The 20,168-nt window shown below is 41.6% G+C and overlaps 1 protein-coding gene across 2 annotated transcripts in view; it reads right to left on the bottom strand.

Annotated features, from left to right (window-relative positions):
- MAD1L1 (mitotic arrest deficient 1 like 1) overlaps nt 1-20,168 on the bottom strand; it is a 385,605-nt gene that overhangs the window by 211,389 nt on the left and 154,048 nt on the right. For both annotated transcript variants that reach the window (XM_052773151.1, XM_052773153.1), the window contains exon 12: nt 12,939-13,079. In XM_052773151.1, coding sequence (XP_052629111.1) covers nt 12,939-13,079 — 141 coding nt within the window. The remainder of the gene's footprint in view (nt 1-12,938; nt 13,080-20,168) is intronic.

Below are 20,168 nucleotides of genomic sequence, written 5' to 3'. Positions count from 1 at the left end.
ACGTGGAGTTTGCCAGTGTGCAGCCCAGGACCTCCTCAGAGCCTTCTCCTCTGTGGGGATGGAGGCTTACCCCATGCCAGCTCTGCACAGATTTATAGCTTTCTCAAAGTTAAATTATTTCCTCCTGTAGGGAGGTGGAGAAGGCTACCAAAATGGCCTGTACTCCAAACTTTTAAACTCTATCAGTTAATACCTTCCCTTATTTAAAAAAAAGTTTGGAAAGGCTATGCAAGGGGTAAAAAAACAAAACAGTGACAGGAACAGAACAAGTAAACAAACCTTCCTTGCATAGCACAGGCATGATACATATTCCGTGTTTGCCAACCATCAGTTTAATTTTCATTGTAAAAACTTGCAGGAGAGTTACTTTGAGGGCAAAGTGCGGGATTAATCAATCTGAGGCCGAAGTCCTTTTTTAAGCATAAAATAGAGCAGAAGGAACAGAAGCGCGTATTTCCTTACATTGCCCCATCAGTGCTTCTCAGTTTTGGGCTGAAATGATTAACTCCAGAGGGAGCACTGCAATTTTATCTTAGACATGGTCCATTCGTTCCTTGGCCCTTCTGCTGAGACTGCCAACAAAGATGCCAGACAGGATGTTATTTTTGAGATGTGAGTGTTTATCTTCTCTGAGTGAACCAAACAGCAACTCATTTCAGGAAAGCAATCCAGCAACTCACAATCGCTTCTCGCTCTAGCAAATGCAGACTGACAAGGCAAAAGGTGAAACAGCCTGATGGTCCCATTAGAAACCTTTGAGTTTCCTCACACCTGAATGCCTGTCTAGCAAAGCCGTGCTATAGAAACATAAAAGATCTCTGTTTGGCAAGGAAAGGAAGGAAGTCAGAACATATGCCAAAATAATCTCAGTTATTAGCTCCCACCACAAAGGTACAAGATGTATTGAATTGCTCCTCCATCACACAGCATGGGATGCCCTGAAGCTGGGAGTTCTACTCCAGAGGCATGTACAGGCTCGCTGGTGGATGGGCATTACAAGGGATGCAGTGAGTACACACACAGCTAATGCTGCAGGCAAAATTAAATCAAGCAACAGAGCCAGGGTGAGGCAACATGGAGCATGACAGATAGCTCCCTTCTGTAAATATTTGCAAGTAAGAATTGTGAACACTTTTTTTTTAACCTTCTGTTCACGCTTAAATTTTCTTTCTTCTTAACCAAGCAGATAAACAGCTACGAGATTCACCTTTGCCTAAAAGTGGCTGACCTCAGGGCAACACCAGCTTGCTTGTCCATCCTAGGCTGATACATGCCCAAATGGTGACTCACTCTTTGTGGAAGAGGCCATATAGGAAGGGTGTATAAAATGTACGTTTGTTGGAGGAGTGGCCGTATTTGTGCCATGCAGCAGCTCCCAGATGTTTGTGAAGACTCGAGCGTGACTTTTTCCCTCTCTCAATCCTCTTTGCTGTTCAGAAACAAGAACAAGTGGAATCCAAAGAGCAAGTGGAATACAACAGAAACTAATATCCGCAATAATTACAGTAATGGGTAAAGTGTTGATAGGTTGTAGAAATCAGATACAATGAATTTGGGTCTTGTCTGGCCTAAATAAAAAGGTGCTCATTATCTTGAGAGGAAATGCCACTTATGAATGATAAGGTCATGCTGCACCGTGAAGATAAATGTCATTTCTCTATATAGCTGTGACAGTCTCACCTACTGTCTTCAGAAACGTACGTAAACAGCAAAGCAATAAAAAGCCTGTAGAATGAGCCTGGGATGCTATGTTATTTTAAGAGCATAAAGTCAGTCATACAGAGTTCTTTAGACATGCTTTCATGAACATGCACTAGGAACACGTATGTATGTTTACACAGGTATTTACATTGTGCTTTTTGGTAGTAATAATGAATTAAAAAAATTAACTGACATTTTCAAAGAAGCTTGGATATGTTTGGTATCATGTATGTTGAAAGAATTTAAGACTAATCATGTCTTTTATACTGTTACAAACATTCCCTGGAATTACATACATCTGCATAGGTAGTTCTGCACTAATCACAAGCCCCAGGCGGCCTCTGCCAAGCACAAGCAGCAACTCTACTTTAAATAAACACCATACATAATGCTAACAACTTCTCTCTTTTCAACAGCTCTGTGTGCTGCCATGCTGCAGCTGAGATACATTTAAGTACACTCCGGTGATCTTTGAGCAAACGACACAGAGGGAGCAATCTCCACCTAGTAAGAACGGCAACGTCACAGGCCTGGGTACCTCCAGCCGAGGCTCTTTGAATAAGGGGGGGTCTCCTTGCAGCTCTCTGCAAGTGGGTGCTCTTGCCCTTTCATACCCACACGCACAGAAGGCAAATAACAAGCAAACACAGTTTAGCCACCGCTTGAATGTTCCCACCTAGAGAAATATGGGTTTGTCACCGCAGTCAGACAGACATCACTCCTAGCTGTCCATAACAACGTTCTTCATACAAAAGGTCACAGAATGCTTCGGAAACCAGCAACCTTATTTTGCTAGTATAACAAGATCCACAGAGGTGAAAGAAGCACACATTTTATCTGAATATTTGAGAAATCAGGTCAGGGAACTGATCTACCTAAGGCTGCATTTTCCACTAATGAAATGACTTCTTATACAAGGGAATAAACCAGATGATTAGAAAGTGAAGAACACTGCATCTGTATGAACTGTTAATCAAATTAAGAGTAGTCAGAATATAATTGCCAAAGGTAGGGTTGGCAACAACTAGCTTAGCAATAATATCAGCCACATAAAGATCATTGGTTTACAGTCTCTACTATTAGGCCAGTTCCCAATTGCATTGCACAGCCTTGACTTTAAGAAAAACTCAGAGTTTGTGAGCTCTCAAGAGATACTCCCATAAATTAATATTGATACAGACATTCATCATTTCTTTGTGTACATAAATAATGTACGGTGGCAGTCTTTACACAAAGAAGCCTCAAAAAACTCTCCCATTACACAAGATATTCTACTTAAAATAACCTCTACAAAATAATTACTCTGTTCATGTTCATAGCTACTGAATATATCATTGGTTTTTTATACATCAATAATAGAGTAACATGTAATCCTTCAAGCTTCTTGTGGACTTCCTTAAAAAATTAAAAAAACTTAGGTTTAGCAACTCTTCCAAGAATCAGCTTTCCAATGGCAAATGAGCTGTTTCTACAATTTTCCAAAAGGAAGTAAAGTTGATGTTACAAGAACTCATGTTTTTGAGTCTACATGTGGAATGCAGGCAAGAGAACACAGAATAGATAAAAATCAATGCTTTAAACCAGAAATCAGTTCTGTTTTTAATGTGGTCTTGAAGAAAACTGAAATTTGAGTGTACAACTGTCAAAGCTATAGCCATTATAGCCATTTAAACAAATTGAAAACATGAATCAGTTCAATATGTCAAATCGATGTGCCATGCATTTCATATCTATGTTACTGCCACCACAGCTGGATTCATGGCACATGTATTGTACAGTAGTGCTGCCTGTTTTATTAAACAGCATAAATAAAATTCAAAAGAAAAATGTTACAACTTGCATTACAGGAAGACTGGCTTTTTCCAAAACTTAGGACTTCCAGTTTGTTTTGCGGAAAAACTTCTAGACAATCAAAGCACATTTGACATTAACACTGATTAAAGCAAAGAGATAAATTGCAAAGCCTCTGAGAAAACAGAATTGTTCCTCACAATTTACTTGGACCACCCCTGAACAGAGCAGATCTATATCAACAGCTTAGTTTTTATTCACAGCTTGGTGAAAACCGCTATCAGCTGGCTTTTTCACTTATTCTGTTCCCAGCCTTTTCCAAATATTAGTAGGCTAGTCACATTTAAGTGAAAAAGAGAAAAATAAAGAGAGAATTCCAGCCACCTTCCTTTAAATTCTGTTCAAGTTATAACTCAAGTTAGAGTACGGCACCATTGCATGACCTTAACATGAAACCAAACTGGGGAAATGGAGATACTGCAGCCTATGGACAAATCAGTCCATACGGGAAGACAGGGTGAACGTATGGGAGCAAATGCAACTCATAACTATGGAGAAGTATTGAGGGTGAATAATTTTCTGTATGTTCTGAAATAAAACAGTTGCAATTGGCTCTTGCATTTAGGCACCATTCAACTAACTATGCTCAAGCACTATGCTGAACCAGGCTTTTCAGACTAATTAGTTCCCTGAAGAAACATCTCTTCTACTACTGGTAATTAAGGCCAAACCAAAGAATCAGTGGGCTTCAAAAAGAAAACCAAGACAGTAACTACTGTTGTTCTAATTGCCAAAATAACCAAAGTATTAAGCGTATTAAAGTGGATCTTACAATCCTCACAAAGAACAGGAGTATTAGGATCCACAAGAGCATGGGAACAAGCTTGTGTTAATGTTGTTTCCTCAAAGCACTTTTTCTGTTTATATATTATAACTATTTGGTAACAGAATTTCAACAAAACTCTGTAGCTGGAGCCCACAGAAATACAGTGGGCAGAAATGTGTTGAGCCATGTAACAACAAGCCTGCACGGAGGCCCTGCAGTAAATCTGTTGAATCTTTACAATATGTTTTTAAATAGAAAATAATTGTTGAAAATGTTAATTCCTCTTTCTTACCAAGACCATCATCGAGAATTAAAAGATGACACGAAAACACCTACAAATACATACTTTAAATCTTAATTATGCAGAGATTATGCAATTATTCTGAAACGAAGCACTACAAATCACAGAATTCAAATCCAATCATTATAAAAATCAACAAATCTCAACAAGTTCAGAACATCTCTGAAGACGCCCAGACAAGCACTATTTAATGTCATTAATACAATGCAGAGTTACAGAATTGCTAAAATTTCCATGGCATTTTCGGTGTAAAACATTATCCCGATGTGCAATCTTAGCTTTTACTTTTTGCCCGAGATATTTACTTCCTTTCTCCCCCAAAATTGCTTGGTTTCCACGAGCTGTTAAAGCTTTCATCAATGCGAGAATGTTCCTAAGCAGTAGTTCCAATAATTAGGAGACATTTAACATAAACCTTGTGTCTGTGCTAGCATTGAAGCCTGAATCACCAATATAGTTCAAAAAAGATGAGATGCACTGGCTTGAGAGCACTTCTGGGAAATCCAACATAAACAAACCCATTTTTTAGTCTGGAGAGAAATTGGCCAGGATGGGCCAATTTTCCCATCACTAATGAGCCAGGCACCAAAATATTTATCTGGTGGTGAGCAATATGAACATGTACCACATACTTCAGGCAACTTGCGGCTGGAAGTGCTCCGGAGAATGTGGCATTGCCTCCAGCGGGATCCCATCACCCTGCTCCAGAAAGAGACCACATACCCTGGAAGCTGTTGGGAAGCTTTGATCATTCCCATCCAAGGATCACTCAAGTACCCCCGAAGACAAACCCTGCCACCAGACATGTGGCACAGCAATGACATGGGCTGTAGCCACACCATCCACATGTATGAGACCAGTGCTAAAATGACCATGCTTTCCAGCTTGAAAGAGATTCAAAGAGGTTAAATCTCTGAATTAAATGCAGAATGCACTTTGTCCTATTTGTCGAATATTTCTCTAACATTGCAAAAAACCAAACAGTTCTTTAACTGTGGAATGCAACACAGCAAAATGGTGCCAGCAGTAGAGGAACCTGCCCAGCAACCTCCCTACTGACTCCCAGCCCTTCCCTCTACACTGCCTGGCTTGCAACGACAAGCAAGAGACCGACATAAGATGCAGGAACATCTTTCTACATTTTCAAAGCCTTCCCTTTGAAAAGCTGGAAGCTACCTGTTCCTAACCCCATTCCCCAAAGGTGCTTAATTTGCCTTTTTCCTTCTGTCTTCTGCTTGTGAGGGAAGAGACATGTTATTATTGCGCTACTTGCATCCCGATTTCAGCCCCCTGCTCCCACAGCTGCACACTCGCAGCAGGAGGTGATATGCACCATATTGCACAAAAGCAGATCTTTTATGTGACATCTTTGTCTGCTGCCATTTGCCACGGATGGGGCCACTGCTCCCACTCCAAATGTATTCTTGCTTCCTCTTCCACCTAAAGACGTCTAATTGCAGAGCCTGTATCTCTAGGCACAGGCATGCAGGCTTTCCAGTGTAAAGCGTTTTAAAGCTCTCGACACCGTATGAAATGCTCTCCCCTGTTCTATTGTAGTAAATATGACTCAAAACTGCACATCAGTTATCTCCTCTTTCCAAAACATCACTAAGAAAGAACTCAATTTTAAATCTTCTGTAGGAATTTAGACCCAGTTCTTCTGTTTCTCTTGTCTCCTATAGCCAGGTACATCTGAAGCTAATCCAAATTCCCTAGGTCAAGCCTCGTTTGTGCTTGGTTATTCATAACATCACCAGAAAAGGCTACAGGAGGATTTGTTCATACCAAGATCATTTGAAGGGGAGCATAGTTGGGGGGTGGTGGGGAGAAATCTTTTTGTTGCTGGCATCTATCAATCTGCTTGGGGCTGAAGTGAGATCCTTCAGAGGCCGAGTACAGGAGCATTCCCATGTCCTTGGAGCATCACACCTAGGCAGCAGGTTGATGACATTAGCACAGTCTCACCTAGGCTCGGTATCCTTCCCACGGACTGAAACACTTCAGACAGCAGAAGTCCATCCTAAACTCCCTGCATTGCTAGCACAGGTGATAATTTATATTTATCATTAGTAGAAATTTTTACGTTTAGAGAGGGTCAAGACATGATTTAGTCAGTAAAAAGTAGGGACAGAGTGTCATGGACTGCATCTACACCAGAAGCATGACTTTCAGCAAGAGGCGATGGCAATTACAATCTCTCCCCTTGCTCTTACTGCACTTGAAGCACAAGACAGCAGCAGAGTTGGAAAATGCCTTTCTGTCCCATGCATTCCAATAGCCTACACTTCAAGGTGCAACCAAGAGCAGCAAAAGGGTCCTTACAGCTGCTCATTGTTCTGCAGCTGGGGGCTTGTCTATAAAACAGCTTATCACAGGCTAGAGATACAGATATTTTCTTAGTCAACGATTTAATTTACTCTATGCAAGTTGGTGTCAGGACATTCTCATTTCTTGAGAGTGATGGAGGCTTGCTTCCAGTTAGCTGTGGTCCCTAGGAACTACTGAGTTAAAGCCATTCTTAAACTGTCAGAGCATCCACACACTAAAAATAGCTGTAAAAATCTATCTGTAGTGAAAACAATGCCTGTTTGTGCAGAATACCTCCAGCGTAAGGCAGTGCCATGGACTACTTCTCTTGATCAATTACTAACTTTCAGTACAGATGCAAAATGGGGAATGTCCTCAAAAAAATTAATAGTAATTTGAGTTTTAAAATCTAGTTCGACCAAACAAAAAGTCTCAGATACACAGAGACAGGCTCTGCTGCAGCATCAACCAGATTTAAGAGGCACTCTTCTTCCACAGAGCAGGGACTGTCACCTTTAACAAATCATTAAGCCCCTCCGTGACTTGACTTCCTCATTTATAGGATGGTTATTTGCAAGGTGCTCTCCCAAAACACAGCCACTGGCAGGTGTAAAAGGGAGGGGAGGAAACTAATGGCTCCCTGACTTGACAAGGTCACTCGGGTCTGAAGGAAGATCAAACATGTGAAAGAAGAGAGAACCCAAGATAATCCATTTTGCAGGACTGCCGGAGGACACGGAGCCTGACCTAAGCTCCTTTAGAAACAAAAAGAAATGCAAAGGACCGCAGTGGTTTCCGGGAAGGCTCAAGTCTGCCAAGAGATGCCAAAGCGTTCGGGTTCAAAATGATATTTCGACAAGGTGTTTGCTTTGTCAGAAGATGATGTCCAGCCCTGTGACTGCTTCAGCAATCAGTGGTAGCTGATGCATGGACCACATTAGCATCATCTCCAGAGAGAGCCTGTTTTCTCCCACATGAGTCACAGATAAGATGCTACAATGACAGCAGAAGTCTGGGCAAGTGAAACATATGCCATTCTGGAGTGGCAGGAAAGCTCTAGTGACTCGGATTTGCTCCTTACGGACATCCAAAGCGAGCAGAGTAATCTTCTCACTGTTTCTTACAGTTGTCACCGAGAAAAAACAGTGTACAAAGGTTGGATGGCAGCAGAGAGGTAGAGAAAGCAGGCACAAGAAATCTGAAAATTAAAACAAACTCCTCTGTACCTTGCACAGATGGGAGGAAATTTCTCTGTAAAGTTCCCATCATCACAGAAACCCCTTCTGCTATGTAAAGAAGCAATTTACCTTTGAGGTGGAGAGGAAATACAGCAGAGGGATAAAGCAAGATAAACATAAAGTGTGGATCAAAGAGAGAAAAAAAAAGAAGGTAAAAAAGTGGAAAAGCACTGATGGGGGAAGCTGGGTGAAAGACAAGGAGGAACTGTTAACAGCTGAAATAAACATTTTATTGCATCCGCACTTAAATTTAAGCACTTTAAACACCAGGGTGACTGCTAAGTAACTCCCTTTGCAAGGAGCAGATTTGTGACTAACATCGCAAGAATCAACAATGCCCAATTTTCACTGCCGGCAGATGCAAGGCAGTTATCAGGTGCAGATAAGGTGACAATAATTGGTCAATGAGTTTTGAGGTCAGCAGTAATGCCCGTGGTGGAACAAAAACACAGAACATATGGCATTTCATGTGCTGAAACTGTCAGACTCATAATTAACTGATTAGAGTACATATGGTGCTCACAGACAGTGTAAATCTCTCAATGTAAAAAATGCTGGAGACCATTGAAGGTGTCAGCATGAGTCTTCCCTGCAAATCTCTCTTCATTAAAGTTTCATACAGAGCCAAGTGTGTTGTAATAAAATCACTATTAATGGAGTTATATTTATGATGATTTCTCTTTTGTGCAGCTGCATTTAACTTTTCAAACACTAAACTCCACATCAGAGCTTTTTCACAGTAGCTGCTGCATGACAGAAGCTTCTTGTTTTGTCATATTTACCTTGAAATTAGAAGTAATGGGAGCAAGGTAGTAAAAGTTAACCATGGTTGGCAAGAAAACTGTTAATATCACCAGTATCAAAACAAAAACTCATGCCGTGACATAAATACGGCTACAATTCTGTTTATTTTAAGTGTTTATAGCAGGCTGGCCAGGGACAAACTCATTCCCTCTTCAGTTCCAAAACACACTTTTAAAAAGATGGTGAGTGACACTTCATTAACCACATGAAATAGGCTGACACAGCCTGCTTGCTTTTCCAGCCACCATTTCAGATGGCATTCTTCCTTGCATCTCCCTCCTGCTTTACATTCAACGCTCTGTAAAGTGCTTTCTTCAACCAGATCGGTGTTGTGGAGTAGGGCATGAGGCTGGGGGCGGGCAGCTCTGGGAGCATAAAGCAATCATTTTTGGTCCCAGAACAGACTACGTGTTTGCATGTCCATGCATTAGAGATCCAGCTTTTCTCATCAGCCATCAGTGAAGGGGATTTTAAAAGTTCCCCATCAGCCATTCTTTGTCTTCCAGTCCTCTGCCCCATCAGGCTCTGATAGGACTAGTTCTTACGCAGCGACACTGTGTCTCTGAAGCGATCCGGGGTGAAAGCATCCTTCTGTATTTTGGTTTCTGGAAAGGTGCCTGTAATCCAGGCAATGTCTGCGATGCAGATGCAGCAGCGCTCCCAGCAGCTGTCCCGCCCAGCGAGGGCTGGGGAATGAGAGAGTCAGGCACGACTCAGTGTATCACCTAACTCCATCCTCCCAGCATACATTAATAAACTACTCACACGCAACCCTCCAGGGCTTACACACTTCTCTCTCATTCTCTGCGTTCTTTTTAACGGCTTCCTGCCTCCATTTATACGTCAAGCAAAGGACTTATCAGAGACCTCATGTCCCTAATGAGTTAAAAGCTGTTGCCTCAGCCCAAAATCTTCCTAGTGCCATGCGGTTTCCTCCTCTTTCCTACTGCGTTATCACTATCACCCCCTCTTCACCAGAGAGCCTCCTGCCTCACACAGAGCTGCTGCTGGAATGGATGGGAAAGTCTCCATTTTCAGAGTAAGGAAAAATCCCTCTTAAGAACATCCCTTCTTCCCTCTATGGCTTATTCAGAGGTGGGGCTGCTGGTAACAGTTTAGGGCAGCCAGAAGAAACAGAAAAAAACGGTATCAAAGGGCGCTCTGCTAGGGAGCATAGAAAGAGATTTTGGTAAATTAAGTACTCTGTAGCAAAAAAAAGAGAAAAAAACTTGATAAAAGAAGTCAGGGAAGAGAGACATGGTGCATGGTGTGAATTTTAAGGTTTATGAACAAAGCTGAAAGGTAGAAGCTAAAAAATGTAATCAAGAGGATGCATTTGCCTTAGAGGCTCTAAGGGCTTTTTTAAACTCAGGATGCTCCTGGACCACAGCAATACCTGCAGCCTCCCCAGCGGAGATGCAGTGCACAGGGACCATGCAAAGGCTGCTCCTGCAAGAACCACACAGCATTCCCAGTGTATGCTGAGCTGCCAGAAGCACTCCTCTGTGAGCATAACTGTGGTTACCTGCAGTGGTATATCCTCTGTTAACTAGGGATTTAATTGTTTTCCACACAGTTGGTTAAAAACTTAGTCTAGCAAAAAGTAATAGTGTCAGCCTGGCCTTTTCAGCTCAGATCCATAACTCTCTTTCTTTGCAGCCTCCCCAGACCTTACATGGATCTATTCAAAATAGTTGTGCACATTGTTGCTTTGCTGCCACGTGCGTGATGCTCACAGATGGGCTATTCTCATTCTTCTGTGCCACTCTACAAGCTGATTGTGTGCTGCCCTCCCAAGCCCATCCACACCAGGGGCTCCCAGGATGCCCCGACCCTTCTGCCGCGCTTGACTTAAATGTGTCGAGTTCCCTTTTTCCTTCCTCGTCCCAGCCCTCCACATCAGAGACTGTTTTTCCCACATCTCAGAAACAACTGAGGCTCCAAGGTGCCTCATTCCTGCTGTCTCCTCTGTTTGTGAGATGAGTCATGCAGGTGTCAACATTTCTAAAATTTGTACAGAGGCTCAGCAGAGCTGAGAGGGTGCAGAGCATTATGTTAGAAGTTATTAATAGCTGCTATCGGCCAGTTCTTTGATCTACAGACAGTTGATTACAGCTGCTGCTCCTGATGATGAGACACCAGGAGTCCTGCCTGTACCTCAATTTTCCTTTCCAGTTTTCAGATTTTTACTGAAACAAAAAACTTTCCCCCAAAATTTCAAAATAGATGGGATTCAGCAGTCAACACTGCAGTCAGAAAGGCAAACACGATCAAGTGAAGTATAAAATTTTACTTTACAAGGGGAATACCAGGTCTTTGAAACCTGCTTCTAGCAAGTCTTTGAAAGGCTTAAAGGTTGACATCACGCAAAACAAACCTCCAGAGAACACAGCTCCTTTCCAAAATTTTCCATGTAGCCCTTAATCCACATCCATGAAAAAACCCTTAGAATTTGTTCCCTATAAATAAAGGGGTGTAGCAATTGGTTCACACACTCTTCCATGCTTTCACCTGAAGAAGAACAGGTAATTCATTATTGCCCAAAGACACCATGCACATATGACCCATTCAGGGAAACAATTCAGGAAATCTCCCTGCAACAACCTAGAGCCACTGTTGGAAACAGCTAAGAATACAGGATAAAATAGCCACCTATCATTTTATGTCAGCGTCATCTAATCCTACTCTGTCTGGTGGCAAGCAATATAGTGATCAAAAGACAACATAGAGAAACATTCTGAGACAGACAAATTCAGGCAAATTTCCATTTCATCTGATATTACCAGCTAAATTCTCTATCAACTTGCCCTAAACTTCACAGAATTCCTTTTCTGAGAAACAGGGATGAAGTGGATCTATACCATGATACTGATCGATACCACACTACTCTGCTCTGCTTGCTAAGGCTTTAAAGGACATTGGAGCCAGTATTGCCTGACTTAAGTCCCCACCTACCAACACAAGAAAAGAGCGTTTTTAAGGATGCCAGAAGCAACAAAAAGGTTTGTGCACAGTAAGACAATCCATTCTATGGCTTGAACATGAACCCAAGGAGCATCAATTTCTACAAGTTTTACTCCATTTGAATTATGGCATCTATAAATCTGTACAATGGTGGAACTAGGCATGAAGAAAGGAAAACTCACATACTTATAACTATTGTAAAGCCTATGTAATAAAACTGCCAAGCTTTAAGATCACAGACATATTCCAAATATTTCAACTCATGACCACAAAGCCCATTCCACTACAACAAACTACAACAGTGAAGAGAGGAACTATTTGGCAAACACATGCTAACATTTACCTCATTACAGTCACATTTCAGGTTACAAATTTTCAAAGAGAGAACTAAAAATAATACAAGAATTCCTTCAAGAAATACTTCTATCTTTGGAAACAATGTTTTTTCTTAGAGAAAACCTAATAAAAAGCATTTAATAGAGTTACTGGTATTCTGGGGTTTTCAGGCCCAATGCCAAGAAGTAAAGAATTAACAACAGACACATACTTTACTTCTTCAGTCCTTGGAGTAAAGCTCTTATAAACACACTCTCACTCACACTGTGTACAGAAGAGCCTTGCTACACATGCGATATAGTGAATCACTTAGACTAGACCACAGAGAAGACACCACACGTGCTACAATTCATTACCCCTTTACTTGCCCTTTATACAACTTGTCCTTTACACAACCCTTTAACCCGCAGGGACTAGTTGTGACTCCACCCGTGCAGTATAGCCGTGCTTAACACAAAGCAGACTCATCACACCCAAAGATGATTATTCTTGGCTTCTGCCAGCTTCAGGTGCAGAATAATAACTTGAGAGTCTTATTGATCCTGGAATTTTGAAGTCTGAATTTTGCAAATCTGTCTTCTGTGAGAGCAGACCACATCACTAGGTAATTCAATCTTAAAGGTCTCAACTACTTCACCCCTGGGGTTAGAGCATGATGGTTCTTTATTACCTCCAGCTCAGTGTTATGAGCATGCAGCTTCTGCACCATCTCCTCAGCCTCACGCATACGGCGGTTCAGTTGGGGCGAGTGCTCCGAAGGGGTCAGCTCACTGTCATATGACTCCAGAATTGCTCGCATCCCATCACGCTCCTGTCAGGAAGAACAGAAACCACCTTTAGGGTTAAAGCCCCTGACCGCACTCCGAGGAGAGGGTTCCCAGAACAATATTTGGTATTTTTGCCCATTGTTCCTTCACATAGCAAAGAAACCCTGAATGGATATACACCCATCATCTTCATATTGGCATCAAGCCACAGACATGAACACAGAGTTCTAATAAAATAAATGTTGCTCCTCTGAAAACTGAAAAATCGGGCTGTCTTGTGTATATAAAACCACACATCCCTTGCAGGAAAGCAACATGCATGCACTCTAACAAGCAGATGGCAACTGAAAACAGAGCCTGCCTTCTTTTTGGAGACATTATTCTAATTCAACATGGCTGAATGGGTTTCTTCAGCAAAATATTTAGTGTAGTACTTGACATTTTTCCTGCCAAAGAGTTCCAGCAATGAACGAACAGAATTGTCACAACAGAAATGAAACAGATTTGACAACGAACAAAGTGGCTGAGAGCAAATATCCTCTAAATGGTATGTGACTTATCACTCGTAAAACACTGCAATGCTCAGTGTTTATAATAAATACTTTTTCAGAGGTTAGTATCTCGCAGACAAAATGTGTGGCTCACTTCGCTCTTTGCTGGCAATTATAACCAAGCATTTGCAGAGAAAGACAAAAAGCAGGACCCCTCTCCCCTCCCTGAGAGTGTTCGCACTCCCAGGTATAAAGCTGGGGCTGAAAGCTAAAGGTAAAACTTTTTGTGGGGGCCCCTGGTTGAAGTATTTCCTAAAGCGTTCCCAACTTCAGACAGCACCTAATGCCCACCTCCAAGGCATTGATGGAGAAGAAGAATGGGAACAAAAGGCTGAAAATTTCAAAAAATCAGGTGTGTTTTAAGGAGATTACCGTTTACAGTGCAATATGCATACAGGGATTAGCCAGCTGATGAAGTGTTTTATCTTTTGACTACATGGAAGAACCTTGATGTTTGTGAGGCTACAGAACAGGGTCAAAGAAGCACAGGCCCCGGGTATAAATCCAAAGAACAAAAACTCCTAGGAAATCTTACAGTGCTGCCTCCCTTCATTGCCGAAGTTTGCTACCTTGCCCTGTTACAGAAATACTCAAGTGCTCTGGACAAACCAGTTCTCTCGTGTGAATTCTGCCACCACAAAAACCCGAAATATTATTAGAAGATCACTCAGCTTTATAGCTGTGCAGTTCACATCCATACCAGGCCACTGCCACTGCACTGAACCCGGAGCACTTCACAAACCGAGCTTGGCCACGCTGAAATGCTTCGCTGGGATCCTGCTCTCTTGGGGAAATCAGGAATTGCCAGGGTAGAAAGAAAAATGTCCTTTCCTCTCACCTCCCCCAATGGAACAGGTGGTATTTCAGATAGTGAAGGTGATGCTAACTGCTCAGCCGAGCAAGCCTGTATACAAAGGTTATCTCCTCCTTTGAAATCTAAAGGTCAAAGACTGAACATGGATAGCGAGTGTATGCTTGGAAAAGGGGAGGAACATTCAAATTTAAGGTGTGAAAATAAGATGAGGGGCACTGCCAGAGGTACAGCGTGTGTTCAGAGCACGTCACGGATTGAAAGGTCAGCCAAGATGGTTGGGTTGGTCAGCAGGTAAACGGACCCCAGGACCAAAGGACAGCCTGAGGCTGAAGGAACAGACATAATAAAATAATAAAGAAAAACAGGTTTTAACATAAATTGTACTAGAAGCTATTACTAGCTCCTTGCTCAGGTCTGAGTGTAAAGAAATACTTTTCCAAGGAAAGAACAGTTTTACCATAGTTTAGAAAGAATTATTCATCTGACAAACATATGAAAGGAAATACTTCCATGTTACTGCAGAAGGAGAAAACTCAAACCCAGCCCCAGGACACCTGCTTTGTAATGAACTTGTTTAGCAGAAAGGCAGCAGTACAGGATCGCTCCATCCTCCTCCTCCCCCTCCAACGTACACACACATCACCCAGCCTGCCCAGTCCACTCTCCATAAGGCAAACTGCTTTTGCGTAGGAGATGACTTTCATTCCCCATTTATTGTAGAATCATTGTCTAGAGCACAGAAGAGAACGTAATGACAGCGTTTAGCGAAGGTATTGGTTTGATCTTTGCATGTTGTTGCAATTAGATCTACAATTACAGCATCCTCTCTCTTTCTCTACTCCTAGCTGCTCCGCTATCCTCATTTTCTACTAAGCATATTTCATCGATGTGATAATTTAACACCGGAATGTTCTCTCCATTACAGCAGTGCAGTCCCAAAATCCTTAGCATTTTTTCAACAGCAAACAGGACCTCTAGCAATTCCCATCACACTTGGCTTCCAATTAACTGCTGAATATTAGGTCATTCAAGTCATCCCCAGCAAGATCCTAGCCGTTCCCCAAGCTGTTCAGCTCCAAGGAGGACAAACTTCTGCTTTCATGTTAGGATGGGAAAACTGCATGCAAGCAGGACATCCCTACAGGCTGTCTTTCCCCTAAAATCAACTACAGACTTTGCCCTTCAAAGCCTTTCTCTTAAAGGAAGAGTAAACTTCTCTAGAGAAAACACGCACAGTAAACACAGAACAAGCTGTATTGGAAAAAAAGGTGCTGAAAAGCTGAAATAAAGGGCAGTACAATTAAACACTTGATCCCGGAGTTTAGTTCTCCTCTTTAATTATTTCTAAATATTAATACTGTAATGAAATCAATTCTCAGCTTCCAACAAGTGGTCCCCAGCTCCATTTTCTAAATTTCTCCCCATCAAGAGCACTTACTGAAAGCTTTTCCCTCCCTCCTAAAGATCTTGTTAGTTTGGCAGGAAACAGAAGTTCTTGTTGAGAAGTCCTCTGTCTAAAATTTCCCTGAAATGTAATCCTAATTTAGTAATTGCTGCAATATCTCCTCATCCCAGACGACAGGATATTCCCCAAGCCCCATCAAAAACCTCCCCAGGGACTTTCAGATGCCTTTTCTAACCTTTTTCCAATACCTCTGCTTTCCTGCTTTCTATCAGGAGAGTATTCATCAGAATTACTAAAAAGTGGTTCCTCTGGGATTTTCCAAAATTTACCCAGCACAGGGCATCTCTGCTAACTCACCATGGACCTTACACTGGTACACTTCCAGGTGCTCTTACCTTGACCAGTTTTAAATCACACCAGAACAGAAATGCAGCTTACTCTAAACATGCCCTAAAAGCAGATTGGGTTTGATGTTCATTATAAACCTAGGAAATAAATGCCCTACAGCAAACGCTGGTGCGGCAGCTTGCAGCTGTGTTTGAGGAGATGTAAGTTTGAAAAACAGGAAGGATAGTGATTTTTTCACAGGTTGAACAATTTCCCTTTCTTCTGCCAGCAACAGCGAATTCACCAAATACGCCTCCTACTATTGCGTAAGTAACAAAAAGGAAAACACGTTTTACAATCTTAAACACAAACTAGAGCTAATCCCATGAAAATATGCTATGGGAAAGTACAGGTCAGCACCTCTGCAAAATGCCATCCTTAAGATAAAGCTTCTCTCCAGTCCTCCCACCAGCTCCTCTGTTCCCTCTATGTAAAGCCAAAATTCGACCTGGTTGGCAATTAGCTTGAAGCTAAGGGAAAGTCTCTTTCCCTGGCATTCCCACACCAGAGGGCTACCAGAGTGGTTTAGAAACAGCAGTAATATAAGTGGGCTCGTCCAAGCCTTTTGGGTTAATTTTAGGGAAAGATCTGAGAACTATTCACAAAAGCCCCATCACCATCATCCCTACCAATATCCCCCATGTCACTGAAGCAGTGCTACTGCACAGCTCCAAGGGCAGCCTGTGGCTTCAAATACTCGCACACTGAGGAGTATGAGAGTGACTCCCAGCTGTGTACTGGAAGCAACTGAAGAGTAAAATATAGCCAAAAAAATTTAAAAAGCCATCTGACCTTATATACATACATATAAACTCAGGCCCTATTCCTGTTGATGCTCGTTAGCCCCTCCTCAAACACATACACACAATTCACCACAGACTTTCTAATTAGTTGAAGAAAAGAAAAATCAATAAGAAAGAAATTAAAGTTACAAATCTAACTGAAGTCAGTCACACACCCAGGGAAAATTTGTTCCTGGGGTAAAGTTTATCTAGTGTCATAATTTTATTGAAATCCTATATCTTCCTATTGACTTTTATCGTTTCAAGCTGGATGCCAGAGTTATCATTATTAGAGTCTCAGTGTTGCTTGCAGGCCTGAGGTTTGGGTTTGGCTTTTTTTTTTCCTTTTATAAAACAAGCTGTAATTGTTTGGTTTATTGATCAATAAATCTTTCAACTGCCTCTCTTCACCCAGCTTCTGTTCTGGTAAGTCTCCTGCACCATTCTCTGAAAGAAAATATAGGGTTGTTGTTTTTTAAAGAACAGATTGTTTTGTCATTAGCAATGAAAGAGCAGGAATTGTGCCGGTCGGTTCCGATAATGGCTTTTTAATGACAGATTCTAGTCACAGTAAAATCTGCTTTATTTCCACACGAGTGAACTTCAACTATTAATCCACAACCCAAACGCACAGCTCACTTGCTCTCTCACTTCTGCATGGGTTAGAGCCTGGCAGAGGAGACAGACTTTGTAAAGTGGAATCATAATGATATTCCCCACTCGGTGCTTTTTTGATGGTACAGAAATATTCCTGTTCCTAGCATTAGATGAGCTTTTTGTTTAATTAATGATAATTTTTGGAGAATGTTAATAGACTGCTTCATTATAAGAAATCAGTGGCAAGATTTCCCCCTCCTCTTCCTCTCCAGACTCCTAACTCCAAATTAGTCGTAATAAGAGAAAATTTTGAGACTGAAGAAAGATATGGAGCTTCAACATCAAACAGATGCTATTTGCAATCAGGTATAATTTAGCTAACTATTCCTCGTAAAAACACAAATAAAAAAAGAAAGATGACTGTGTAACAGAGGTCTATGCTTTCTTGCTTTAAGCTATACAAATACATACAAAGAAAAAGGGAGATGGTAACTGGGGCTTGACCAGATGTTTAACATCAGTAAAATTAGCAGTGTGAGGTGTGGGAACATAAGCCAAAATATGGTCAGAAATAACTGAAGACAACTTAAATATATTAGACTGTGTCAGGACCTATTGACAAAATATACCCTTAGGATACTTCAAAAATTAGTCACGGTAATCTCTGGTCCAGGAGCAACTATTTTTGATGAACTCACAAATGGCAGGACTGGCCCTGAAAATAGGACATAGGAACAGATCCAACCTTTTAAAAGAAGGATGGATGAGAAGATGCAGACTCTGGCAATTATATATCACTTCAACATTTTGGTATCTCACAAAATACTTGAAGAAAACATTAACAATAAAATAGCAAGCAGCTAGAGAAGAATTAGGGACAAGAAACAATCAAATGAGCCTTAATATGAATAATATCAAACCAGTCTAATTTCCTTCTTTGACAGGTAACTTGTCTGCTGAATAAAGGCAAACAATAAATGTGATAAAACTCAACTTCAGTGATGTGTTTATCAAAGAGGAGGATTACTATTCAATAACATCTCTGTAATTTAGAGAAATGAATTTGCATCAAGGTGATGGAATTCATGAAAGCAAAGCACAGAGCCCTGCATGTTGTGTAGCAGCACAGACACCAGGTACCATTAACAGGCTGCAGTGACAGTTGGCATCTACCCCTTCTCAAAGCTGCCCATTTGCACCTTCCTCACAGGAACCACGTGCATCCCACTTCAAGCTCCTTGGGATACAGGCAGCTGCCCTATACACCATGGAAAAGCGTTAGCCAGGGAACGTGCACAGGGCTACCGACAATTAACCGGTTCTGCCCCAATCTGATGGCTGGAGGAATTGATAAGGAATTGATACACTGTTAAGCCTTATTTTGTAATTAGGCTTCCCTCTTCAAAGACTGTGTTGTTCACATCCCATTGCCTTGTGGAAAATGGGGGGAAAAAAGTAAAAACAAAGTGACAGCAAGACCCAAGAAACAGGGGCGTGAAGGCAGAGCTGCGGCTAAAGGCACATTAGGTCAGACTTGGCTATTACGGGAACGCATCTAAGGGAGCTACATCCTCTCAGCTCCTGACCCTCTTGGAGCACTGCTAACAAGAGCTAATCGAGCCTTCCAGAACAGACAAAAAACCCAAGAGCTCTATGCCAAATAAATCCAGCAAAAATTAAATTACCAGAAACTTTTCAAATCCTCCTTGTCTACAGCAGCATCTACTATCACCAGAAGGCAAATGGCTCCCCTTTCTCTTACCACCCTTAACTTTTGTACTAATCATCTTTAAACCAAATTTTTCTATTCCCAAACCTCCAAATAGCTTCCTTCTCAGCTACAGCCGTTTCCCAACATTTCTCTCTGTGGCTGACCTATTTTCACATTACTTTGCAAATTAGAACTGACTGCAGACACATATGTATACACACACCATTGACTTTCTACTCAAGACCTCAATTAAAACAGCATTTACAAAAAAGCCCATTAACTCCATAAAAACATCCAGCAGATTTCACTACCCTTGCACTGACAAGAACATTAGGGAATGGTTTTTCAAAATATCCTTACCTCTCGAATGTGACTTTCTATATATCAAACCTCTGCTTGCATTTTTGCCCCTCAAGCCAATAGAAGGCTATTGCAGGAGTCTAAAGATGGATGTAACCTATAAAGAAGTCCAAGTACCTCCATCTGTGTCTAACCTGAATATGTGGAAGAGAGGTCAGAAAGACTCATGTACTCTGTAACCACAAGCACGCAGTAAACCAGGAATTAAGCATCCCTGTCTCTCACAACTGATGGTTTTCATCACTTTTTCTGATACTCTCATAATGGAGCCATTTTCTTGCTAGGAAAGGTACCGTAACATTAAGGTTGAACACCAACTTTCCACCGAAGGTTGGAAGTCTGGAGAAAGCAGCCACCAGGGGCAACTGTGGTGAGAAGAGGGCACAACCAGGCAGAGAGCCTAAGACAGACAATCAAAGGCTAATTTGAGGTGCAAGAACAAGGCATTCAGAGACACTCTTAGCTTCCCAGCCATAATTTCTTAAATTTTGGAGAGACTTTGCAATCTGACTGCTCTTTTGGCAAA

Source organism: Harpia harpyja, chromosome 21 (genome assembly GCF_026419915.1).
Source record: "Harpia harpyja isolate bHarHar1 chromosome 21, bHarHar1 primary haplotype, whole genome shotgun sequence".
NCBI lineage: Eukaryota > Metazoa > Chordata > Aves > Accipitriformes > Accipitridae > Harpia > Harpia harpyja.
Note: the sequence above shows the minus strand (reverse complement) of the source record. Positions and strands in the feature narration are given on the sequence as shown.